Source organism: Desmodus rotundus, chromosome 5 (assembly GCF_022682495.2).
Source record: "Desmodus rotundus isolate HL8 chromosome 5, HLdesRot8A.1, whole genome shotgun sequence".
Classification (NCBI taxonomy): Eukaryota; Metazoa; Chordata; class Mammalia; order Chiroptera; family Phyllostomidae; genus Desmodus; species Desmodus rotundus.
The window spans coordinates 94,100,343-94,127,759 of NC_071391.1; the positions used below are offsets into that span (position 1 = coordinate 94,100,343).

At 44.2% G+C, this 27,417-nt stretch overlaps 1 protein-coding gene across 3 annotated transcripts in view; it reads left to right on the plus strand.

Annotated features, from left to right (window-relative positions):
- The first annotated feature begins 930 nt into the window (after window positions 1-930).
- The window catches only part of IL1R2 (interleukin 1 receptor type 2), a 69,036-nt gene continuing 42,549 nt past the window's right edge, over window positions 931-27,417 (plus strand). For 2 of the 3 annotated variants that reach the window (XM_045204786.2, XM_024571890.3), the window contains exon 1: window positions 24,408-24,622. Coding sequence is in view for 2 of the 3 variants with exons in the window: in XM_024571890.3 (XP_024427658.2) it covers window positions 24,609-24,622 (14 nt within the window). In the remaining variant the exon portion in view is untranslated. Of the gene's footprint in view, window positions 983-24,407; window positions 24,623-27,417 lie in introns of those variants that run through there. The other variant, XM_053925449.1, reaches the window with a different exon arrangement.

Consider the following 27,417-nt stretch of genomic DNA (forward strand, 5'->3'; position numbering starts at 1 on the left):
CAGCTACCAGAGGATTGGTCATTCTAGCTCCTTAAAAACCTTTCAATATGGGTTGAGTTTGGGACTTGAGATCACAGGGTACTGGCAGAAGGTCTTTGGTCTTAGAAACTGAGAGACTGAATACACCAATGGACAATGGATAGAAAATATATGAAAAGAGAACTCTGACCAGCCTCTTGTCTATATATCAGCGTTGTAGAAAGTCTGAATACTTCTCCAGAAAGCCAAAACAATAAGCCCTGACTGTAATTTTCAGCCTCAAAGGGACAGGATTTGATTAATAATTGACAGCTTCCTTAATTTTTGCTCATGCTTCCAACTTAAGACGACACAGAGAAAGCCAAATACACTCTGTCACCAACCACCTAGAATGTCCCCCGTTCAATTAGCCCTCCTTCTATCAGGGCACAACTGAGCCTTCCCTTTTTTAAATTATAAATCTTTCCCATGTTTCTGCCTGCCTTTGAGTCTCTACCCAAACCAAGTGTTGGTGGATGACTCCCTTGTTATAGCAAATTCTGAATAAATAGCCTTTGTTGGTTCTCATTTGAGTGGTCTTCATTTATTTCTACAAAAGCATGGCCCTGATCCATGCAGAAACCCAACACAAAATGGGTAGGCCAGCTCAGAGGGCTCCTGACTCAGCTCTCCTCCCAATTCCCTCAACTCCTGGGAGTGGAACAAGAGGTGGGAGGGGAAGCAAGGCTTGGAGACAATTTTAGTGGCTCATTCCCAGGAGGTACTGTTGGCAGGGAGACAAGAGGAAGTGTCACAAGAGCCAGGGTATTGACTGCTTCTTTAAACACCTGGGAGCTTCAGACAGCTGGGTCCCCCGAAGGCAGTTGCTGTGTTGAGGGGTCCCTGGTACCTGGCAAACAGGCATGCATGGTTGCCCTCAGCTGGGGGGCCTCAGGTGTGTGCAGAAGGCCTGGGACTGGGACGCAGGGACCCAGGCCTGGGAGCAGATGAGGAAACCAGCCAGGTATGAGTGGGGATAGGGCACTGGCTTTTTTAACTTAAAAATTACTTTGATATAATTTTACATTTAGAGAAAAGTTACAAGAATAGTAAAATGAATTTTCACATCATTCACCCAGATTCCCCAAATGTGTGTGTGAGTGTGCATGTGTGTTATTTTTTTCCTGATGATCAGGAGTGGTCTGGGCTGAGAACCTCAGTAGATTAGACAGCTGGCACCACCTTCCTGCCACCTTCAAGAGCAGGACCCATAGGGCAACAGGGAGAGACTGGAATGTCTTTCTTTGGGTGGATGCCAGGCAGGGTATGGAGCTGGTTGTGCCATGGGTGCCACCCGACTCACTGCCCATCACTTTTGGGTATCTCCTCCTTTCTTCCTCTCAACCTCTTGGAAAGATCTAGGTGTGAACAATGGAGAGACAAATAGCTCAGACAAAGAAGGGCTGGTTGTAGATTTGGGGTGGGATTGGCACCCCCCTACTAGTCAAATTTGGTCCTCATACACCTGTCTTAAAGACACACAGTAGCTCGTGGCCCATTCTGGGAGGAAGGTATCCACATGGAGTGGACCATGTCTAAAGATCTCTGGAAACTGTCGTCTGGAAGGTAAAGTTTGTGTCTCATGTTCATTTCCTGAGGCCTCTCCTCCCTTCCTGCCATGGGTACTACCCCGTGGTGGGGTTGTGGTAGCTCAGGGCTTCAGCACTACCCTGCCCTCCTCCCTTGAGGGTACTGTACTGGGCAGGGAAGGTCTCCATGTTGGCCCAGGTCTTCTCCAAGAAAAAGCCGTTGAGACATTACTTTCCATTGGTTCTCAGGGTAGCAGGAGGGCCTAAAAGAACATAATGAGGTCTTTCTTTGCTTATTTAGAGGAGGCCAGCAGGTCCAGTGTTTAAGTCCTGGCTTCTTGCTCCAATTTTATGACTTCGGCATTGCAGGGGCAAAAGCCAACTGTGATTCGTTTGGGAGTAACCCCCCCACTGAGCATGGTTAACTTGGAGGGGACAGGAAGGGCCTCTCTGGGAAGGGGAGTGAGGAAACAGTCCTGCCTGGAGGAGCAGGGGCCTGGTGCTGTCCAGGGAGGGGTGTGTGTCTGTAGAATGAGGGCCTCCAGTGAAGGTCTGGGCCTGTGGTCAATGAACAGGACAAAGGAGCCAGCAGGCTGATGGTGTGGAGTGGCAGCCCTGTGGCTGGACCTGTGTCCTGTATCTACAAGGCTGTGTTCTGATTTTGTCCACTAAAGAGACCACCATGGACTCCCAAGTTCTAGCGTGCCCCTGATCACTGTGCTGGCTTGGTAGACTGAGTGAATTCAGAGGGCTTTGAATGGCCAACAGCTTCTTGGGGAGATGAGAAGCACTGTCAGCTCAGAAGAAAGCTACCCTAAGTCCCTGAGCACATTCAGAGCAGAACTACCGGGAAGGCAGTCAGAGCCTTCTAATGAACTGAGTGTCCCTTTACCACTTGCCACTCTGAGCCCAGGAATTCCCAGGGACCCCATTACTCAGACTTCTCAGCTCTACCTACCCAAACTGAGTGTACAGATATTAAAAGTTTATCATTGTGAGGACCAGGGCTCCAAGGAATACAGACTGACCAGATCAGGGAGAGATGTCAAATAGAGATGGTACATAGAGATGGTCCTGAAGTCCCCTGACAAGTGGGAGAGTTTTGAAAAACAGTTGGAAGACAGAGGCCAGGCAAGTCTCTGCCATTCCATCTATACCATGGAGTGGGGCTAGGGGCCAAGGGCCATGTCTGGCAGGAAAGAGGCATGTGCTTTCCCCAGGATCTGGAAGCAGGAACTGAGTTGAGTTCAGAGGCCTTCCTGGGGTGGTACTCTGACTCTCCTTCTTAGTCATGTGACTTATGCTCAATGTCCCTCAGTTTTCTTATCATCTCAGTAAAGTAAGCTGACACTGCTCAGTTCATGGTGGCTTGGGACTTTAAATGGGAAGATATATGTTCTGTATTAAATCTAGTGTTTAAAGGATAGAAAGGACTTCATAAACATCAGTTCCCTTTGCCTTCTTTTGTGGAACTGGGGTGCACAGAGGAGCTGGTCATGAGGAAGAAGTCAGAAGCTCAGTCATCAGAACCAGGAAACTGTGGGGACTACCTGCTTCCTTAGGGGTCTGTCTTGCCAGGCCATCCCAGCCTCCAAAACCACTCTATCAGGTGCCCAAGGACGTCTGTAGAAGGAAAAATGGGGCCCATTTCACCAAATCAGACCTCCCCACCCAACTACCATATACCTCATCCACCTTGCCTCTGTGGATGTTACTACCTGCCAAGCTCCTGCACCAGTCTCCTGGCCTCTGACCTTTCCCCACCATCTTCCTCTTGGGAAACCTGGCCCTAGATGCCTGTGCCTAGCCAGAAAGCAGTTCCTGCAGGTCCCAGCCTGACTTGGGGCGGGGCGGGGGCGGGGGGTGGGGGTCGGCAAGCCAAGAATAATGACGGAGGCTTGGCGAGGCTGACTAGAAAGGATCCAGTAGTAGCCTGGGGCTCCCTAAATCCCCTCTGACTAAAGTAGGCTGGTTCCAGCACTCAGGGTGGGGCTGTGCATATGGGTGGAGCAGAGAGCACTGGCTCTGGCTCGGAGCAGGGCAGGCCACCACTTGGGCTTTGGATAAACAGAGAGCTTTTTCTAGGTGGATTTCTCACACTACTGGTCTTTCTTCGTACCTCACCTCATTACACCTCAGGCTGGTTATTCATGTCCAGTGTGTTCATGACTTGGTGTTAGTTATGTAGCAGTGGCTGACATTGACTGGGTGCTTTACTTTCTGCACAGAACTTTTCTAACTCTCTTATTGTCCCCACTGTACAGAGGAGAAAACCAAAGCACAGAGAGGTTAAGAATTGTATTCCAGGCCACTAACTAGGAGAGAATCATATTCACCTGTGCACTTCAACTCCTTGAACTCAGCTGATACTGCTTGTGCGCTTGTCCTGCAAGTCCAGATCAGCACAAAAACCACTCTAGCTGGTGCCTAAGGATGTCTCTGAAAAGAAAAATGGGACCCATTTCACTAAATTGGATTTTCCTCCTGTTCCTCACCCACCTTGCCTCTATGGATGTCACTACCTGCCAGGCTCCTGCACCTTTCTCCTGCCCTCTGACCTCTCCCTATCCCCTTCCTCCTGGGAAGCCTGGCCCTAGATGTCTGTACACTATCACTCACCAATGCTTCTGTTTTGGGGGGTGACTGTTTAAGATAAGTGATGCAGGTTCTACTCCTGGGTCAGGGCTCCTGTTCAGAACCCAGCACCCGTAGTTGGGGTCACACTGTACCTGGTCTTGGATCCAGAGCCAACCCTGGGGTGTGACCATGTGTGAGGGGCTGGTTTTGAAGATGACCTCTTACCTGCCTTACTTATAAAAACATCTTGCCCCTGGCCTCTTTCCACTTGGCAAGAATAGCAAAGTAGTTAACTTCTAGATGGAATGTGATAGGCTCAGTGCCCCCAGAGTGAAACATTGTTAGAAAAAGAAATGATAAACACACCCATCCCATCTCTTCAGGGTATGTGACATTCTGGACTGAACTGTTTTGTTGCTACACGCTGGGGTATTAGGACACAGTTTGAGTCTCATTGGAGATGTTTGCCATCTTTCTTTGTTTATTTATTTTATTTTATATAGAAAGCAAATGGTCTTTTTAACATATGAATTTATTGGGGTGACCTTGGTTAATAAAATTACATAGGTTTCAAGCATACATTTCTATACTACATTATCTGTGCATGGCATTAAGTGTTTGTACATTTTAATCTCAGAATATTTTAATAGGAACCCATAAATGGTGCCTACTCCTTCTTTGTGGCATTCTTAGCTAACCACCTCCACCACCCAGCACATGTGAGCTACACCATGTCCTGGCAGTGAGCTGGCTGCTACCCCCCTCACAGCCACATGTGGAATGGTGATGAAGAACCAGGGCTTTGGGACTAGAGGGCCCATATCAGGATCACAACTCCAACATGAACTCCCTGCATGTCTTAGTTACCACACACTGGGTGGTTTAGGACAACAGCACATTATTGTCTCATGGTTCTGGAGGCTGATGTCCCAGAGGGAGGTGTGGGCCAGCCCATGCTCTCTGAAGGCTCTAGGGTAGGATTCTGCTTTGTCTTTTCTGTACCCTGGTGTGCCAGCAATCCTTGGAGTCCCTTGGCTCATAGATGCATCCCTCCACTCACACAGCTGTCTTTTCCTTGTGTGTCTTCACATTGTCTTCCTTGCGTGACTGTCTTGGTCCAAATTTCTCTTTTTCATATTGGATCAGGGCCCACCTTAATGACCTAATTTTAACTTGGCTTTCTTTGTAAAGATGTGATTTTTAACTCAGGTCACATTCTGAGGCACTGGGGGGTTAGGAGTACAACTTGTCTTTTTTTTGGGTTGCGGGGAGGGAGACAAAATTCAACCCATAACACTGTGTTACCTTTGACAAGTTTCTTAATGTCTGCATACCTCAGTTTCTCTATCTGTAAAACAGGGCTCTTAATACATCATAATATTTATCTCATAGGGCTGTTGGGATGATTGAATAATTCAATATGTGAATAAAGTGCTTTGAATAGAGTCAAGCACTTAGCAAGTGCTCTGTGAGTGAGAGGAGCTGAGGGTTTGAAGCCATATTAGGAACTTGAGTCTGCCTGGACTCAGAGATGGCTCTGGGATAGGACTCCAGTGAGACATTGCATGGCCTGGCCTGTGCAGCTGAAGGGAGCCAACTGCACCCAGAGAGCACACAGCTTAGTATGGAAAATGATTTTCTTTACCTGCTTCTTCAAAAAATTGTTATCAAAGCCAACAAGGCTTGAATACTCATTGGAGAATAGGGTATGGCTTCAGCCCTCCATCTTTAGCTTGGGTGAAATCCCACCACCATGTACCTTCTTCAACTACAGAGGGACAAACTGCTCTGGGGTGGCCCCAAGCCTCTTCCTACTCTGAGAGTCTGTGGGTCTATGACTTTCTAAGTATAAGAACAAAACACAAGATCTAAGTAAGCTCCAGCTACTATTTTCACTTAGTTCCCCTAGTATTTGGCCAAAGATGGCCAAAAAGCTCGATCAAGTCTTTGGGGCTTGTTAGAGTGGACCTGGAGGGCTCCTTCTGTCTTTCAGTGTGCAGAGAAGCCACAGCTTGGGGCTGGGGAGGTCAATGGGTTTTAAACCCCCCCAGAGGACTACTAGCTGCTTGCCTGAATCCTAGAGAACCCAGCAGATTCCTCTGCACCACAATCAGGACTACAATAAAGCCTGGAAATGGAGTTCCTCAGCACCGCTTGCCAGGGCTGATTCTTCGGGTACAAGACCAGGAAAGCAAGTCAGGTAGGTATGTCTGCTTATATGTGACCCTAACATTTTCTTCTTGGTCACTTTGGTCACTGACAGAGTGTCCAGGATGACTATCAGGTTATTCTCTCTGGAGGCATTGATTGGGTGGGTGAGCAAGAAGAAGGCATGGTTCCATAATTCAGGTGAGAAAGCCATAAACCCATGATTCAGGTAACAAAGGCATAAATACATGATTCAGATAAGAGACCAATTACTGTCCTATTTGATTCTCAGCCATTGTTTTGAGAAGTAGATCTACCTGAGTTAGTGAGGGAATGTATACATTGAAAAGCAGCTGGAAGCTTGTCAAATATAATCTGGAAATATATCCAGGCTAACAGAGTGTTCTGAACTGAGATACCTGGAACAAATAATTCTGATTTGTTATCAATGCATCATCACTTTACATATGGTATGTGATTATTTTTCATAAGTATGTCATGTGTACTTGCTATAAATTGTTTTTACTTAACAACCTTTTTTCTTTTTTTTTATTGTTTACCACTTCCTTTCTATTCTCCCACTTTTATTTCAAGCACAAGGTAATCTTTGCTTTCTTTCAAGAAGGCTCACTTTGTTGATTAAAAAACAGTATATATTCAACCAGTGTATGTGGCTAAGCAACTTCTAAGCCCACACTTTATGACCTGGCAGCTGGCAGGAAACATAACATTTGGGTCTGTCTCTCTAAATTGTGGAAAGTATGGCATGATGGCCTCTGCCTTTGTGGGTAAGATTGAGAAGATAAATTCAGTTGGAGGCAAATAAGTCCATTTGGCCGACTCCATAAGATATATTCTCCTTATATCTTTGTCAACAGTAGAGAAGATATTTTGATCTCCATCTGCCTGCCTTCTATATGTATTTCTCAATGCTTTGTATTTGTTTGAGTAGACAAACTCTTCTTTCGTACCTCCCTAAATCCAAAATACCAGAAAATACTGAAATAAATGAGGACCTAATTATTCTTATTCCTATATAAGTCCTAGTTTGCAGTATTTTTTTATTTTAATTTTTTATTGTTATTCAGTTACAGTGGTGTGCCTTTTCTCCCCATCCCTCCACCCCATCCAGCCAATCCCACCTCCCTCCCCCACCACCACCCTCCCCCTTGATTTTGTCGATGTGTCCTTTATAGTAGTTCCTGTAATCCCCTCTCCTCACTGTCCTCTCCCCACTCCCCCCTGACCATTGTTAGATTGTTCTTAACTTCACTGTCTCTGGTTATATTTTGTTTGCTTTTTTCATCTGTTCATTATGTTCCAGTTAAAGGTGAGATCATATGGTATTTGTCCCTCACCGCCTGGCTTATTTCACCTAGCATAATGCTCTCCAGTTCCATCCATGCTGTTGCAAAGGGTATAAGATCCTTCTTTCTCTCTGCTGCGTAGAATTCCACTGTGTAAATATACCATAGTTTTTGGATCCACTCATTTGCTGATGGGCACTTTGGTTGCTTCCAGTACTTGGCTATTGTAAATTGTGCTGCTATGAACATTGGGGTGCACAGGTTCTTTTGGATTGGTGTTTCAGGGTTCTTAGGGTATAATCCCAGCAGCAGAATTGCTGGGTCAAAGGGCAGTTCCATTTTTAGTTTTCTGAGGAAATTCCATACTGTTTTCCACAGTGGCCTCACCAGTCTGCATTCCCACCAACAGTGCATTAGGGTTCCCTTTACTCCGCATCCTCTCCAACATTTTTCGTTGATTTGTTTATGTTGGGCACTATGAACGGTGTGAGATGGTACCTCATTATGGTTTTAATTTGCATCTCTCTGATGGCTAGTGATGCTGAGCAACTTTTCGTATGTCTCTGGGCCCTCTGTATGTCTTCCTTGGAGAAGTGTCTGTTCAAGTCCTTTGCCTATTTTTAAATTGGGTTATTTGTCTTCCTGGAGTGGAGTTGTGTGAGTTCTTTATATATTTTGGAGATCAGGCCCTTATCTGAGGTATCATTAGCAAATATGTTTTCCCATACTGTGGGTTCTCTTTGTAATTTGGTGCTGTTTTCTTTAGCCATGCAGAAGCTTTTTATTTTGATGAGGTCCCATTTGTTTATTCTTTCCTTTATGTCCCTTGCTATAGGGGACATGTCAGTGAGGATGTTGCTGCGTGGAATGTCTGAAATTTTCCTGCCAATGTTTTTCTTTAGGACTTTTATGGTGTTACAAGTTATATTTAAGTCTTTTATACATCTTGAGTTTATTTTTGTGTATGGCGTAAGTTGGTGATAGAGTTTCATTTTTTTGCACATAGCTATCCAGATCTCCCAACACCATCTGTTGAAGAGGCTGTTTTTGCTCCATTTTATGCTCCTGCCTCCTTTGTCAAATATTAATTGACCATAGAGACTTGGGTTTATATCTGGGCTCTCTGTTCTGTTCCATTGGTCTATGTGCCTGTTTTTATGCCAGTACCAGGCTGTTTTGATTACAGTGGCCTTGTAATACAGTTTGATATCAGGGATTGTGATCCCTCCTGCTTTGTTCTTCTTTCTCAAAATTCCTGCAGCTATTCGGGGTCATTTATGGTTCCATATAAATTTCTGAAATGTTCATTCTATATCTGTGAAATATGTCATGGGTAGTCTAATAGGGATTGCATTGAATGTATAAATTGCTTTGGGTAGTATGGCCATTTTGATGATGTTCATTGTTCCAATCCATGAGCATGGTACATGCTTCCATTTGTTTGTGTCTTCCTTAATTTCTTTCTTCAGTGTTGTGTAGTTTTCTGAGTAGAGGTCTTTTACCTCCTTGGTAAGGTTTATTCCCAGATACTTTATTTTTCTTGTTGCTATATCAAATGGGATTTTTTCCCCTGATTTCTGTTTCTGCAGTTTCGCTGTTGGTGTACAGGAATGCCTTTGATTTATGAGTATTGACTTTGTATCCAGCTGTTTTGCCAAATTCATTTATTAGGTCAAGTAGTTTTTTGGTGTAGCCTATAGGATTTTCCATGTACACTATCATATCATCTGCAAACAGTGACAGTTTCATTTCCTCCTTTCCAATTTGGATGCCTTTTATTGCTTTTTCTTGTCTGATTGCTGTGGTTAGGACTTCCAATACTATGTTGAATAAGAGTGGTGAGAGAGGGCATCCTTGTCTTGTTCCTGATCTTAGTGGGAAAGCTCTAAGTTTTTGTCCATTGAGTATGATGTTGGCTGTAGGTCTCTCATATATGGCCTTTATGATGTTGAGGAATGCTCCCTCTATTCCCACTTTGCTGAGTGTTTTTATCAGAAATGGGTGCTGTATCTTATCAAATGCTTTTTCCGTATTTATTGATATGATCATGTGGTTTTTGTCTTTGCTTTTGTTTATGTGGTGTATTACATTTATTGATTTGGGAATATTGTACCATCCTCGCATCCCTGGGATGAATCCCACTTGGTCATGGTGGATGATCTTTTTAATGTATTGCTGGGTGCGGTTTGCCAATATTTTGTTGAGAATTTTAGCGTCTATGTTCATCAGTGATATTGGCCTGAAGTTTTCTTTCTTCTGTGTGTCTGTATCTGGTTTTGGGATTAGGATGATGCTGGCTTCATAAAAAGAGTTTGGGAGTCTTCCATCAGTTTGGATTTTTTCGAATAGTCTGTGAAGGATAGGGGTTAGCTCTTCCAAAAATGCTTTGTAGAATTCTCCTGTGAAACCATCTGGTCCAGGGCTTTTGTGTGTTGGGAGTTTTTTGATGACTGCTTCAATTTCGTCTGCTCTTATTGGTCTGTTCAGGTTTTCTGCTTCTTCTTCATTCAGTTTTGGAAGATTCTATTTTTCTAGAAATGTGTTCATTTCACCTAGGTTTTCAAATTTCTTGGCATACAGTTCTTTGTAGTAATTTCTTACAATCCTTTGTATTTCTGTGGTATCAGTTGTAATCTCTCCTCTTTCATTTCTAATTGTGTTTATTTGGATCCTCTCTCTTTTTTTCTTGATGAGCCTACTTAAAGGCTTGTCGATTTTGTTTATCTTTTCAAAGAACCAGCTCCTGGATTCATTGATCCTTAGAGTTGTGCTTTTAGTCTCTATGTCATTTAACTCTGCTCTGATCTTGGTTATTTCCTTCCTTCTACTTGCTCTGGGCCGTCTTTGTTGTTGTTCCTCCAGTTCTTGTAGGCGTAGGGTTAGGTTGTTTGTTTGAAATGTTTCTATCTTATTAAGGTAGGCCTGTATTGCTATGAACTTCCCTCTCCGGACTGCCTTTGCTGTGTTCCATAGGTTTTGGGTTGTTGTGAGTTCATTTTCATTTGTTTCCAGAAAGTTTTTGATGTCTTCCCTAATCTCGTTCTTGCCCCATTCATTGTTTAATAGCATGCTATTCAGTCTCCATGATTTTGAGTCTTTTGGATTTTTTCCTTTCGGGTTGGTTTCTAGTTTCAGTCCCTTGTGGTCAGAGAAAATGCTTGATATGATTTCAATTTTCTTGAACTTCTTGAGGCTCCCTTTGTGTCCTATCATGTGGTCTATCTTTGAAAATGTTCCATGTACACTTGAAAAGAATATGTATTTTGCTTCTTTGGGATGAAAAGCTCCATATATCAGTGAAGTCCATTTCATCTAGGGTATTGTTAAGTGACACAATATCCTTGTTGATATTTTGTTTGGAAGACCTGTCCAGTTTTGACAGTGGGGTGTTAAAATCCCCTAGTATAATTGTGTTGCTGTCAATATCTTTCTTGAAGTCCTCCAAGATTTTCTTTCTGTAATTCATGTGCTCCTATGTTGGGTCCATATATGTTTACAATGTTTATGTTTTCTTGGTGGCTTCTTCCTTTAAGTATTATGAAGTGACCTTCTTGGTCTCTCTTTATGGCCCTTCTTTTGAAGTCTATTTTGTCTGATAAGAGTATTGCTACCCCTGCTTTTTTTCCCTGTCCATTTGCTTGGAAAATTTGTGTCCAGTCCTTCACTTTCAGTCTGCGTAGGTCTTTTGTCCTGAGATGGGTCTCTTGTAGGCAGTATATGTGTGGGTCTTGTTTTCTTACCCACTCAGCTATTCTATGTCTTTTGATTGGAGCATTTAATCCATTTACGTTTAAAGTTATTATCGATAGGTAGTTATTCATTGCCATTTTTTCCTACCTGTGTTCCTCTGTCTTTCTCTTTTCCTTCTTTTCCTTAAAGCAGTCCCTTTAGCATGTCTTGCAGAGCTGCTTTGGTGGAAGTGTATTCTTCTAGACTTCTTTTGTCTGGGAAACTCTTTATCTGACCTTCTATCTTGATGGAGAGCCTTGCTGGGTAAAGTATTCTTGGTTGCAGGCCTCTGGTTCTCATTACTTGGAATATTTTTTGCAGTTCTCTTCTGGCTTGGAGCGTTTCCCTTGAGAAGTCAGTTGCTAACCTTATTGGGGCTCCCTTGTACGTTACTTCCTGTTTCTCCCTTGCTGCCTTTAAGATCCTCTCTTTTTCTTGGAAATTTGCCATTTTAATTATGATGTGTCTTGCAGTGGGCCTCTTGGGGTTCCTCTTGCTTGGGACTCTCTGTGTTTCCTGGATTTGGGTGACTTTTCCTCTCATCAGATTAGGGAAATTTTCCATCATTACTTTCTCAAACAGGTTTTCTATCCCTTGCTCTTCTTCTTCTCCTTCTGGTATTCCTATTATACAGATATTGTTACGTTTCATGTTGTCCTGCATTTCCCTTAATCCCTCTTCATTCTTTCTGAGCCTCTCTTCCTTTTCTTGCTCTTTCTGGGTGTTTTTTTCTACTTTGTCCTCCAGCTTGCTGATCCGATCCTCTGCTTCTTCAAGTCTGCTTTTCATTCCTTCTACTGTGTTCCTCAATTCAGAAATTGCATTCTTCATTTCCTCTTGGCCCTTGTTGATAGTTTCTATTTCCTTTTTCATGTTGATATATTTTGCAGTGAGTTCATTGTAGTTTCTCTGTAGTTTCTGGTAGTTCTCTGTGAGCTCAGAGAGCTCAATGAGCTTCCTAATGACCATTGCTTTGAACTCAGTATCTGATAGTTGACTTGTCTCTTTTTCAGTTAGCATTCTTTCCGAGGCTTCCTCCTTTCCTTTCATTTGGGCATTGTTTCTGTGTCTTCACATTGCCCGTGAGACTCTTCTTGTTAGCCTCTGCTTCTTAAATTGATCTATTCTGACTCCCTGGGTTTATGGTATGAACTTCTATGGTAGAATGCCGACGGGATTAAGTGGTGCTGTCTCCTTAATCTCCTGTGCTCAGTGGTCTTAAGCTGACGTTTATGGGTCTGACATGGTCTAACTCTGGTCTTTTCAGCACTCCAGGTTTTATTTTCTCACCTGTGGGAAAAAGAGAAAGAGTGGGGGGAAGGAGAAGGGGAGGAGGGAAAAATGGAATAGAAAAGGAAAGGAAGGAAGGAAGAAGGAATAAAGAAAGATTGGAGGCAAGATAAGGAGGAATTTTAATAAAAATTAAAACAAAAGAATAAATAAAAGATGGCAGGAAGAAGGAATAAAAATGGTAAAGGATGCAAGGAAGAAGGAATAAAAACGAAAGAAGGACAGAAATGAAGAAGGAATTCAGGGGGAAAGGAGGAAAGGGAAAAAAAAAAAAGTCTTCTGCTGGCTTTAATCTGGTCAGGTTAGTTCCACTGGTCTTCCTATCTGTGGAATGGGAGGGAGTGGTTGGAAGGATTGGTTTCACTTTTCTCCCTTCCTGAGCCTCACTCTTTGCTGTTGTTCAGCCTCCTGTCCCGTTCCTGAGGGTCCTTCTGCTCCCCACTAGATCTTTAGTACACCAGTTGTGCTGTCCTTGAGTTGCACCAACTAGTTAGGGGCAACTCACATTCCACCTTCTTGCTCTTTGCTGTCTTAGATGCTAGGGGCTCTCGGTGCTGCTATGGGGTAGTTCAGTCCCCTACTGGGTCAAGTGTTTCCGGGGAATGCAGTCTCCCCTAGCCCTGCAGATCCCCTCTGTTGGGTGTTCTGCCTTTGTCCTAGAGAGCCAGTAGGCCCTGCAGCACTCTGTGGACAGGGGCTAGGTAGGAGTTGTTCAGAACCAGTGCTTTTAGGTGTGGTTGCTGGCAGGCAGCCAGGCCGGGGATCAGCTGATCTGCTGCTTTGGGCCTGGGTTGCGTGGCCAGCAGATCAGCATCTTTAGGCCTGTGTGTAGGGCAGCTAGCCTCTGCTTCTGGTGTGCACCCACCCAAGGCTTTAGGTGTGGGTGCCCAGTCTGCTAATCTGGGTGCGCACATCCGGGCTTCAGGTGAGCGCTGGGGCTGCTTATCCAGGTTCACAGTCCAGGGGCTGAGTGGGGAGGGGCGCCAGAGGCAGCGGCTGCTGGGGAGAGTTCTCTAACTAGCCGCTGAGTGCCTCTGTTTTCTCTTTTTCTTTTTGAGAAGTTCTTCCTATTCAAGCCCCCCTGGTCCAAACAAGCAGCTGGCTGCTCACACAGCCCAGCCTGGCTCTCTCCCGAGAATCCTGCAACAGACCCTGCGCCCGGGCCGGGACTTCAGCCGCCCTGGTCCCAGCGCAGGTCCAGGGGACCTTATTGTCCTTAAGCACTCTTCTTACTGTTAGATCTTTCAATGTCCTCTATCTTTGGTCTCCGACCTTCATATATGCTGGAATACCATTGGCTGTTCGCTCTGTTCCTCAGATCAGCCTGGTGTTTCACTGGTGCTGAGGGGAAGTGGACTCCGCTCCCACCTATCTCGCTGCTATCTTCCCCTGCAGTCAGCAACCTTTTTTTAATACAGGTAGAATCAGAAGACACTTCACTCTAGTCCTTTTCCAAAAGTGTCAGCATTATTGACACCCCTACTTTAACTGGATTAGTGGAATCAAGTCAAGGCTTAGACATCCCAAGGGGAATGAGGTAATGCATTGTAAACTGTGTGGATAGGAGAGGTAATGCTGCTTGCTGAGATAAAACCCAATGAGAATTTACATTTGAATGGCTCTACCTGATGGAAGAAACTGCCTGTGCAGAGGACCTTAGTATTGGTTATTGGTTAACCGGCACCTTGCTGTTATGAATCAACATTGATTTATTCACATCTTTATTAGTCATTTCCTCTACTAGAATGTGAATTCTTAGGGCTTAGAGCAATGTTGGGCTGAAGCAGGAACCCAAAAAGGTATTAGTGGAATGAATGCATGGGAATGCTGTCCATAGCTGGAGTCTTATCTTTGTGCTTGGCCTGAGTAGATTCAGAGATTAAGCCCTAAAATTTCTGTTGTTCTGTGAGGCCTCTTGTGATCTAGCCCAGCAACCTTAATTCCATCTCTGTTTTTCTCCTTCTTTTTCCCCTTTATTCTTTATTGTTCATGCTACTACAGTTGGACCCACTTTTTCTTCCATTTCCCACCTCCACCCAGCCCCTGCTTTGCTCCTTCTTCAGGCCATCACAACACTGTTGTTCATGTCCATGGTTTATGCATATATGTTCTTTGGCTAATTCCTTCCCCTTCTTTTATCAGGTTCCTTCCTCCCTTCTCCCCTCTGACAGCTGTCAGTCTGTTCCATGTGTCCATGACTCTGTTTCTATTTTGTTCGTCAGTTTATTTTATTCATTAGATTCCACATATAAGCGAAATCATATGGTTTTGTCTTTCACTGACTGGCTTATTTCACTTAGCATTACAATCTCCAGATCCAACCATGGCTGTGTAAATGTACCACAGCTTTTTTATCCACCCATCTACTGATGGGTACTTGGGCTGTTTCCAGATCTTGGCTATTATAAATCATGCTTCTATGAACATAGTGGTGCATATAATCTTGAGTTGTTTCAGGATTCTTAGGATATATTTCCAGAAGTAGGGTCGCCTGGTCAAAAGGCAGTTCCATTTTTAGTTTTTTTGAGGAAACTCCATACTGTTTTCCACAGTGGCTGCACAGTCTACATTCCCAGAACAGTGCATAAGGTTTCCCTTTTCCCACATCTTAGACAACACTTGTTTTTTGATTTATTGATGATAGCTATTCTGGCAGGTATGAGGTGGTATGTTGCTGTGTATTTCATTTATATTCCTCTGATAATTAGTGATATTGAGCACTGTTCATATGTCTAATGGCCATCTGCATATTCTTTGGAGAGGTGTAGCTTTAGGTCCCTTGCCTATATTTTAATTGGATTGTTTGTCTTGGTGTTGAGCTGGGTAAGTTCTTTGTATGTTTTGGAAATTAAAATGTTATCAGATATATCATTGGTGAATATGTTCTCCCATACAGTTGGTACCCTTTTCATTTTGATGATGGTTTCTTTGACTTTGCAGGAGCTTTTTAGTTTGGTGTAGTCCCATTTGTTTATTTTTCCTTTGTTTCCCTTGCCCTAGGAGATATACTGGCAAAAATGTTCCTATGTGAGATATCTGAAATTTTACTGCCTATGTTTTCTTCTAGGATTTTTATGGTTTTGAGACTTATATTAAAATCTTTTATCCATTTTGAGTTTATTCTGGTTGTGGTGTAAGATGGTGGTCTAGTTTCATTTTTCTGCATGTACCTGTCCAATTTTTCCAATACCATTTACTAAAGAGAGAGTCTTTACTCCATTGTATGCTCTTGCCTCCTGTGTTAAATATTTTTTCTTTTTTAAAAAAATTTTTGTTGGGGGAGAACCAAGATGACGGCGTAGGTAGACACACTGCGCCTCCTCGCACAACCAGAACTGACAGAAAATCGAAAGACAAGGAAGTCCGACACCAAGGAAATAAAAAATAAACATTCATCCAGACCAGTAGGAGAGGCGGAGACGGGCAGCCAGGGCGGAGAGGACTCACGTTGCCACGGCGGGACCGAGACTGGCGGAGTGTGGAACAAACAGGGCAGGCAGTCTGACCACTAGCAGACCCTGCGACCCCACATTCGCGTACAGATAAACCGAGAGGGCCGGACTCAGAGTGGCAGAGAACGGGGCAGGCAGAGCGGCAGGTAGCACCCCGCTGCCCCACATTCGTGCACAGATAAACCAGACAAACGGCGGGGAGCGAAGCAGACCTCGCAACCCAGGGCTCCAGCGTGGGGAAATAAAGCCTCAAACCTCTGATTGAAAACGCCCGTGGGGGTTGGGGCGGCAGCAGGAGAGACTCCCAGCCTCACAGGAGAGGTCGTTGGAGAGACCCACAAGGGCCTAGGGCGTGCACAAGCCCACCCACTCGGGAACCAGCACCAGAGGGGCCCAGTTTGATTGTGGGTAGCGGAGTGAAAGATTGAAATCCGGTGGAGAGTGGAGCAGGGGCCATTGATCCCTCTCAGCCCCTCCCCCACGTACAGCGTCACAGCAAAGCGACCGACCAGCGTTACCCTGCCCCAGTGAACACCTAAGGCTCCGCCCCTTTAAGTAACAGATGCGCCAAGACCAAAAAAAAAAAAAAAAAAAGGCCCAAGTGACAGAACACTTCAAAGCTCCAGAAAAAATACAGCTAAGCGAGGATGAGATAGCCAACCTATCGGATGCACAGTTCAAAACACTGGTTATCAAGACGCTCACAGAATTGGTTGAATTTGTTCGAAAACTAGATGAAAAAATGAAGCCTATGCTAAGAGAAACAAAGGAAAATGTACAGGGAACCAATAGTGATGCGAGGGAAACTGAGACTCAAATCAACGGTGTGGACCAGAAGGAAGAAAGAAATATCCAACCAGAAAAGAATGAAGAAACAAGAATTCAGAAAACTGAGGAGAGGCTTAGGAACCTCCAGGACATCTTGAAACATTCCAACATCCGAATTATAGGGGTGCCAGAAGGAGAAGAGGAAGAACAAAAAATTGAAAACTTATTTGAACAAATAATGAAGGAGAACTTCCCCAGTGTGGCAAAGGAAATAGACTTCCAGGAAGTCCAGGAAGCTCAGAGAGTCCCAAAGAAGCTGGACCCAAGGAGGAACACACCAAGGCACATCATAATTACATTATCCAAGATTACACAGAAGGAGAGAACCTTAGAAGCAGCAAGAGAAAAGGAGACAGTTACCTACAAAGGACTTCCCATAAGACGGTCAGCTGATTTCTCCAAAGAGACCTTACAGGCAAGAAGGGGCTGACAGAAGTATTCCAAGTCATGAAAGGCAAGGACCTACATCCAAGATTACTGTATCCAGCAAAGCTATCATTTAGAATGGAAGGGAAGATGAAGTGCTTCTCAGATAAGGTCAAGTTAAAGAAGTTCATCATCACTAAGCCCTTATTATATGAAATGTTAAAGGGACTTACCTAAGAAAAAGAAGATAAGAAATAGGAACAGTAAAAATGACAGCAAACACAGTTATTAACGACCACACCTAAAACAAAAACAAGAGCAAACTAGACAAACAACTAGAACAAGAACAGAACCATAGAGATGGAGATCACATGGAGGGTTGTCAATAGGGGAGTGGGAGGGGGAGAGGGGGGGAAAGGTACAGAGAATAAGTAGCATAGATGATAGGTGGAAAATAGGCAGGGGGAGGGTAAGAATAGTGTAGGAAATGTAGAAGCCAAAGAACTTATAAGTATGACCCATGGACATGAACTATAGGGGGGAAATGTGGGAGGGAGGGGGTGGGCAGGATGGAGTGGAGTGAGGGGGAGGGAAATGTGACAACTGTAATAGCATAATCAATTTAAAAAAAAAAGGATGCATGGACAAAATGAAGGGGGAGGGTGAAAGCAAGGGAGGGAGTTGGGTTTGGATGGGGTGTGGGGGTGGAGAAAATGCAGACAACTATAATTGAACAACAATAAAATAAATTAAAAAAAATTATTGTTATTCAGTTGCAGTTGTCTGCATTTTCTCCCAATCCCTCCACCCCCTTTGTTAAATATTGATTGACCATAAAGGCATGGGTTTATTTCTGGGCTCTCTGTTCTGTTCTATTGATCTATATGCCTGTTATTATGCCAGTAACAGGCTGTTTTGATTACAGTGGACTTACAGTTTGATACCAGGTATTATGATATCTCCAATTTTGTTCTTTGTTCTCAGGGTTGCTGAAGCTATTTGGGGTCTTCTTTTGGTTCCATAAAAAATTTTGGAATATTTGTTCTAGGTCTGTGAAACATACCATTGATATTTTAATAGGAATTATGTTGAATCTATAGATTGCTTTGGGTAGTATGGGTATTTTCATGATGTTAATTCTTCTAGTCCATGAACACAGTATATGCTTCCACTTACTTGTATTTCCTAAATTTTTTTCTTCAGTGTCTTACAGTTTTCTGAGTACCTGTCTTTTATCTCCTTGGTTAAATTTATCCTTAGGTACCTTATTTTTTGTTGTTGTTGTAATAGTAAATGCAATTGTTTTCTTAGTTTCTCTTGTCCTTCTTAAATGTCCTCCATGAGTCAGCCTTGGAATTTTTTTACTTATTTGCTTTTTCTTCCTTCAGGAGCCAAAGATGCAGCCCTAGAGAATGTGAGTGGTTCAAGACCTCAGTCAGTGGCTCTCAACTGCGATGGGCAATGCAGGACAACCACGGGCCTTGAAATAATTGACTGCCCCAGACCACCCCTGTCAAGGCCCAGTTGGTGTGAGAGTGGTTCTGGGCATCGGTGTTTGTTAAAAGCTTCCCATGGGCAGCCATAGTGCAGAATCACTGGGATAATTCTTCTCAAAGTCTCGTCAACATCAGAATCATTTAGGGGGTTTTCTTGTTAAACACTTGCCTTTTGGCCCCTCCCCTAGTTTCTGATTTAGTTTCTGAGGGGGAGCTCAGAGTCTTTGTTTCTCACAAGTTCCTGGGATGGGCTGCTGCTCTTGGTCTGAGCACAGCTCTTGAGAAGTGCTGCCTACAGCCACCTGACCCTCCCTGAGCTGCACTGTTTTGTGGCCCTGCCTCTGTTGCCCTGGCTCATCCCTTCCCCATGTGGAGGCATGTGCTTTGCCCTCTACACTGCTCTGCCCTTTGCTGACTTCTGGGCTAACCCTGTCAGGATGTCAAAAAAAGTGTTTTCATCTATTCTTCTTAACCCAAAGGAGATTGGAATGCCTCAAACGATGTTCTATTTGAAGGAGAAAAAGACCCCCAAATGTGGAACTATGTACATAGAAGTACCTAGAAGGGTATGGGTTATAGGTTGGTTTGTCCTTGAGAGGTGAGCTTGTGGGTAAGCTTTTACTATCTCTAGGACTTGGCGAGTCCCTCGAGGGGTCAAAATCTCTCCAGAGCAGCAAAGCAGCAAAGAAGTGGAAAAAAAAAGAATAGAGACATGGTAAATAAACGATGTAGTTAACACAGGGTGGTTTGCATAGCAATGGGGAGTAGATGGCTCTGAGCCGGGCAACAGTATTTGCTCAGGTCCATTTTAAAGTCTCTCTCTTAAAATCAATGTCTAGTCCATAAAGTCTGCAGTGATGTGTCCCTACTCCTGTCCTCAAAGCTCAGCCAGACTCTACAGCTCAGGGACCGAGGCACCTGCAGCAGTATGCATCACCGCCACCCATGGACCTGAGGGGGGCAAAGGCAGTAGCTTTTGTGGGATGATTTGGGAAGCACATGGACATCATTTCTTATGAAGGCTATTGTGACAGCCCATGACAGGATGTTAAGGAACATGGATTTTCCTCTATGATTAACATCAGTCAAGGCCCTTTCTAGCTGCCAGAGCCTGCTGAGTCTAAGCGCCAAGCCTGCCACAACTGCTTGCCCTGCAGGCCGTGGATGCTTTGAAGATGGTAAATGGAAATCAGGCTCTGGATGAAGTATGGGTGCATGTCAAGAGAACTAGGCTATTTTGTGTAACACAATACATGGATGGGAAGGCAGTGGATGCATTTGGGGCCTCACAGGATAACTCAAGCCTTATCACATCACTGCTCCCAGGAGCATGGGGCTCAGATGTCTGTTGAGCCAAATGTTCTACGTGTTCCTGAGAGATTATTAGAAAGCAGAGAAAGGTCTCGTGATTCAAGGAAAGAACTGCCTGTCTACTAGGAGATATTGTGGGAGCTGAGGTTATCTTAGGGTGGGAGGTGGTGGGGATGTGGGTGAGGGTGGCCAGAAAGGCTGTTTGACCCAAGACTCACCATCACAAAAGGCTATGGGTGGTGACTTCGAAGTTTTATCTCTGAGTTATGCACAGAGTCAGTGAGGTTTAGATGAATCCTGAAGCACTTATTTAGAAATATAAACATTTACAATACAACCTGATGCCTGTTACTCCATTTTGGCATAGATCTTTAAAGTCCTGAGAGTGTGCTTTGAATTTTTTTCAAATTTTTTGTGGTGGCTGGGATCTCTCTCCTTATTTGATGAAGCCCTGCCAAGTGCTAGCTGGAAACAGTAATTGCTGTGTAAGCAATAACACTGGGAGACTGGCATGGCTCTGGAGGAGCGCACATAAAGTGTAGCAGTATAACACTTTGTTAAGAAAAAAACTCCAAAACCTGACACACACACACACATGCATGCACACAAGTCTTAGGCTAGGGACCACTTTTTTTTTTTTTTAAACCACCTTTCCTATGAGTCTAAATTCAATTTAAGAAGTCAGCTACTTGTGTTTTTTATTTCTAACGAGCTAGGAGGATCCAAAAGAATACTGATGAGAATAGCTGATGGGTGGTCGCCTCCTATAAGGACAAACCCTGCAGGTCTCAGCTCCACGCGTCGGTCTGGGGCTCCGTGTTGGCACGGGTGAGAGACGCACTACGTCAGTTGTCACAGGTGACAGCAGCTCTCAGTTCTGATGGATAGTAAAGACATTGTACCTTAGATGGACTTGATTGTGTGCATGAAGTCATCATGATTTGGTCTATTTTCTCTCAGTTTGGATCAGATCAGAAGAAGCTGGGACTGTTGGCAAGCAAGTCTTTCTGACTGCCTTTGTTGGGTGGATGTGTGAGTTGGAGCTCCACAGCAGAATAATAGAATGAATAATATAAGAGATATCACAGCTCTATCAGGAGAAATACTTCCCTTTTCTGATTCTGCTGGAACAGGAATTAACAGGAAGTAACAGCAATTTTTTTTTTCAATTGTCCCACAGGTCACAGAGTGAAAGCCTGTCAGTGCCCTGGGAGGTTGGCATCTAGTGTGTTTCTCACCCTAGACCAGGTCCCCAGCACTGGCAGATCCCAGACCCAGGAGGTAACAGGACAAGGCTGAGAGAAGCAGGGCCCCTCAGGGAGCATTCCATGCATGTCTTATTTAAAGACAGTGGTCCTTAAATAAGATAGGTGGGGCCTGCCTGTGCCTCCTGAGACCCATGTGGAGGGAAGGCTTGCCTATGGTTGGAGGAGCATGGACACAGAGAGCTCTGGGGCATACAGTCCTGGATCCAGCCCAGGCACCCTGGAGAGGGAGAGTAAGCATAAAATGGGACCAGCCTTCAGCTCTCCTCCTCTCCTCACTCCAGGTCCTACAGGAGGTTGGAGGGAGAGAGTGACTGTGGCCATTAGTGTCATGGTAACCCTGGAATTCTCACCACTTCCCAGAGTCTGTCACTGAAAACCAGGGTGAAAAGAAGGAAGCAACAGGAAAGGCTGGAAAGAAAAGGCCTTTCCATAAAAGACACCGGAGTTTCTCTGAATTGACTAGCAAAATAAAATCTCTACTGTGGCTCTCAGAATCTCTATGCATACTCTTTTTATATATTCTAAACAGCTTTAGCCCTTAGTTGTGAAGGGAATTGTGCTTCAATCCATAGTTATGTAGCACCATTTTCTATGCTTCTGTTTATGATCACAAAGCACAAACTGTGAGAACTGGAAGGAATGGTGGAGCTTGTGGGAGGCTGAATACTGGTCTCTTAAACATAGCCACATCTTAATCCCTGGCACCGATGATTGTGTTACTTTATATGGCAAAAGGGATTTTACAGATGTGGTTAAATTAAGGATGTCGGGTATAATCATGAGGGTCCTTATAAGAGTGTCAGAGAAAAGAAGACCACATGATGATGGAAGGGGGGAAGAAAAGGTGCTGTGCTGGGGATAGCCCAGGGATGATGACAACTTATAAAAGCTGGAAGGGTAAGAAAACAATTTTCCCTGGAGCCTCACAAGGAATGAGCATGACCAACACCTTGATTTTAGCCCACTGAGACTTGTGTCAGACCTCTGACCCCTAGAACTGGAAGATAATTAATTGATGATATTTGAAGCCACAATATGTGGTAATTGGTTACAGCAGCTCTAGAATCTAATAGAGATCCCATTCACCTAAGTCTTCTCATTTTACAGATGAGGAAACCAAAGCCACTGCAGTCAGTATTTCCATTTTGACTTTATTAATTTGTATGTTATTTATGTAAGTGAAAATTTTTTCTCCTGCCTCTAGGACACAAACTTTTTTTCTGTTATTGTCTAGATGAGCATAGCAGGCCTTAAAATTTTCAGTTTTAATTCTCAGTCTGACTGCCAAATTGGCCTTATGGAGTTAATGACCATATGCTACTGCATGCAGACCCAGGGAAAGGTCCTGGGGCTGAAAATCCACCTCCTAAGGGGAGGGCAGGGAAAGACTGAGGAAAAGAGGCTGGCCACTCCTGCTAGTAATTAATTGAGTTTACCAAGGGAAACAATCTGTGGAGTGCATCTTGGGTGGCTGCAAGAAGAAACGGATCCCCATGCTGCTTGGCAGGTGCCAAAGAATTATCCAGGACAGAAAGGGCAAAGTGATGGGTACTAGGATGTGAATGCAGCCAGGTACAGGAAATTACTTTACATGCTTGACCCAGCCAGACAACCAGGAGCAAGCATGTAGTGGGAAGTAGGGCAGGCATTGATTTAAGACAGAATGAATATCAGTTATGATCAGACAGTCTCTTAGGGAGGTTTGCAGCAAGCAACCTCTGTTCTGGTCCAGAGCCATCTCGCAGGTCAGACAGGTGTCCTGTCATGGAACGGTTTCTCCTCCACACCATATTTTCTTGAATCAAATTTAAGGACTCTGATCTGCTACAAATGAGTGAATTTATGGGGATAAGATAACAGAGGCTGTCTCATAAAAGCAGGAACAAAAAGTCCCCATTACAGTACATGACAGAGAGGCTGCACATGCTCCCCTCCTCTCCTGCCCTTCTCACATTCCCCAACCCTCTGGCCTCCACATCAAAGGAAGGAAAGTGGTTGGAATCTTGCCAAAATGGTTTTCAGAGGGAACTGCTGATTTCTGAACCAGAATAGACTCTGGAAAGAAAGGCCTTCAGGGTCTAAAAAGTGAAGACTCGTTACTTCAATTCTTGCAATAAACATCCTGACTGACTTTCACCTAAAACCTCAGGGTATTTCGAGATACTTTGGGACATTCTGTGCCTGGTCTATTTCCCATCAGTTGGTGGAGAAATTGAGCCAAATGTAGTTGAGATAGTGAGATTAGGACAGTGTAGGCCGTGGATGGGAATGAAGGGATGTAGAAAAGGCAGCCATTACTCCCTGAGTGTGATTGCAGACTGGGGACTTGCGGCTGATTGTTGGGTCTGAGGAATGAGTTCTCGAAAGGCCTTGTCAAGCAATTCTTGTGGCTCTGTGATGGAGTTTTCCCATAGCAAGACATAAGATCATATAAATTCCTCTTTATGGATCACAAGACCAGCAGTTATACTTCAGCATGACCAAACGCAGATTGCGTGATTTCACTTCCTCTCTTTGGTTATATTAAGCTGTGGGCTGCCTTTGTGCTATTTCGTGAATAGAATCCCAACCAAGGCAGGTCAGCTAGGACTGGGGTGCTTGATGTCTGTGACCATAGAGAGTGTAGAGAAAGCTAAATTATTCTCATGCTCTTTATCCTGGGATGATGATATCTGGTGAGAGTTTCCTGCTGGGGTGAATTCAGACCTTTGAAACTTAGTTGGCTTGACCCTAAATTTATAGCTCGCTCTTTAATCTTACCATGATAAAATTATGGAACAAATACAAATATTCCCTCTGTCCTCAGAAAAAGAATAAACATAGATACAGTGTAACTTTTACCCCTTGCTCAATCAACTCCATTTTGGAAGTATTCAAAGCTTAACTTCCTTCAATCCCATCCCACTGATTAAAGACTAAAAGTCCTTTCCTCTCTAATAGGGCCTCAGTTGGTGAAAGTACACACCACTTTAAAACCACCTCTCAGATGGAAGTACATTAAGTCTTAGCGTCACACACACAAAAAAAAATTGGGAAACTTACGCAGAGTTTCCGCAGTCACTTCCCCATCTGAGTGATTGTGCGTCCAGCTCTGTAGCCTGGGGTGCTCCCCTGTCAGGAGGGAAAAGGTGTGTCCACTGTCAGCCACTCGGAGAGAGTGAGTGACACAGCCTAATTAGGAAATCCCTGGAGGATAGGAATATATATCCCTACTCTAAACGTTGAGCTTCCACTGAGGTGAAAGTCAGGCCTGGCAACCTTCCCCAGGCAGGAAGCAACAAGGTGAAAAATGCAGAGCTGCAGGTAAGGGGCTTCTGAGAGAGGAAGGGAGGGTGGGTGGGGGGAGAGAGTCCTGTAAGGATTCCAGAGCTCCATTTCTGGATGGAGCCTCAGGCAGCTCTCCTGATATCTCTGGACCTCAGGTGTCTCTTCTGGGTGACCATCCTCATCTCTGGGACCTTCTTCACCCACGTGAAGATGACCTTGGCTTTTTAGGTCTTCAGATTCTCTGTCACCAAAAGGACTAGATCAGATGGTTTCTGAAGACCTTTGATGAGTCAAAATGACAAAAGTGCTGGCAAAAGTGCTGTGGGATTCCAAGAGAGGAAACAAATTGCTGTGTACAGGTCCCTACCCCATGGGAAGCCATGCCTGTGAGACTTACACTGAACTCAGAGACTTTTTTCTTTAGGAAGATCATTGGATCTTCTAGTGGGGCATGTTTTCTTTTTCAAAGTAACTATAATTTTCTAACATCAGTTTTCTAACAGTGGCTCCTGGGGCCAGCTGAGTCCCAGCACTCATGCTCGTCTTGGAAGAGCCACAAGTAGTCTGGTGGGAAAGTGTGAGCCGTGGGGCTAAAGTGTCTAGGTCCAAGTTTTGACTTTGCCTCTTACTAGCTGTATGAGGTCATGTATGCGTTCATAATGTAACTGCCTTTAAAATATTCTGTACTCTAATGACTATGGAGTGCCATTTGAGTAGATGTCGTTCACCCAGTGGCCAGCAGCTTACCTAGTAATCAACAGCCAGGAAGAGGTATGTTTACCTTGCTTATTCTCATGAAATAATAATAAACTGGGTGTGATTCTTTAAAAAAATACATTTTTACCTCAATTATAATGAAACAAATTACACAATTTATTTTTACCTTCTCAGTGCCTCAGTTTCTCCATCTGTTCACTGTGATCTTAATGAGGAGGAGGACCACAGGGTGGTGGGAAGAGTACATGAATCTGAATCAAGAAAAGCACTTAGCATTGTGCCTGGCACAAGGTGGGTGATATCTAAGTGCCTGCTCTCACTATTAGACATTCTCCCTTTTGAATCCCACGCCCCTTTGGAAGCTTTTCATCTTCTTGGAACCCCAGCTCCACTGGGACTCTCCTACCTCCAGGTCCCAGCTCTACCAATCATCTCTGAGTTTCCTCTTCTGGAAGTTGAGGCAGTTGCAGGGCTTCAACTTCTCAGTCCGTCCCAGCAGCTCGTGTCTGTGGTGCCATGCTGCTGGCCTCCTCTCTGCAGTCCATCCCACCCACACCAAGTGTACCCTCTCCCTGGCCTATTTCGCTGAACTCTACCTTCCAAAGAGAACAGTGCATTCCTTTCCACCAGCTCAGTATGGTATAAAAGGGCACCCCTTCCTTCAAACCTCATCGCAGTCTTATCCATTTTAATTTATTTTTCATTTTTTAGTCTCTTTGATTATCTCACAAGGCAAGAAGGAGGTCTCTGCCCATTTGTTCCCAGTTGGCCTGGGAGCTTCTTTCATGCCCCGACAGCAGCCCTTGCCTTCAGTATCTCTAGTCCTACCCCAACCTACAAAGTCCCATTGTTAGACAACAAACAACTGGGTGATCCAGAAGTTTCACAGACCCCTCCCTGCTCCTCCCCCAGAAGAGCTGAGTCAGCCTCTTGTGACAAAGCAACTGAATAGATTTGCATTTTTTTTTATGTTATCATCACCTGCTCTCTATATAGAGACGCTTGATCCTGACCTGCTCTTTTGATAGGACATTTGGGGACACTTGATCATGACAGGGCCTTTGGCCAGTGGTTCTCAAACCTGAACCTACAATGTCACCTAAGGGCTTGTTAAAACACAGTTCTGGGCCCTGTCAGAATTTCTGATTCGGTAGGTGGGTATGTGTGTATGTGCGTGGCAAGGATTTGTATTTTTAATAAATTCCAAGGTGGTGCTGAACTTATTAAAGTCTGGGAACCACACTTCGAGAACCTCTTCCTTAGGAGATAAGACGAGGAGGTTTCATGTCTAGTGGCAGAACAAGTTATTTCAGAACAAGAGCCTTGGAGGCCATTTTAAGAAAGAATTCACAGAGACCTACTGGATTTGACATGAATGCTAGGAATGGGGAGATGTTAAATAAGATTATCCTGTTTAACAGATGGAGAAGCAGGCAGAATAGGAATAAGTGAGTCCATTAGTGTCTGAAACTTGACCTTAGTCTCCTGTCAATTTTGTTCTCTGCCCACAATGGAGTGTTGCTTAAAGAAAGAGAGGGCAGCAAAAATGTAAAAGGGGTATGGAAGTTTCTGTGGCCAGCCAATGGGCCAAACCCAGTGTGGCCACAAGAAAAATAGTGATGGGTCAATGTTGACTCTATAGCATCTCAGAGTCCCTGCTCCAGTGGTTCTCAGCCCTGACTGAACATTAGAATCACCTGAGGAGCTTTAAAATTCCCTTATACCCAGGACTGTTACCAAAACTAACCAGTCAGGGGTGGGGGTCCTACCACTCGTCACCTACCCAGCAAATCTTCAAACATGGAATTTTGTGGAAAAGAAAGGAATCTTTTATCTAATGGAATGTTTCTTCCTAAAATATCTGGGTTAACAAAAGTAAGGGGAAAGACAGAATATGACATCAAAAATAGCTATTTAAATATTTGTCATTACAACTACTACATAGGCTCAAGAACTGAAAATAACACAAGAACAAAAATCTGTTCACATTGCTGAAGGTTATCACCAAGGTCTATGGGAATAATGGCAAGTTCCTGCCTCAAAGCCCATTCCCTCTAAGACACCCAAAGAAATCACCCTGACACCCTCTGCCAGCTCAGTTTAGGGCTGTGCCA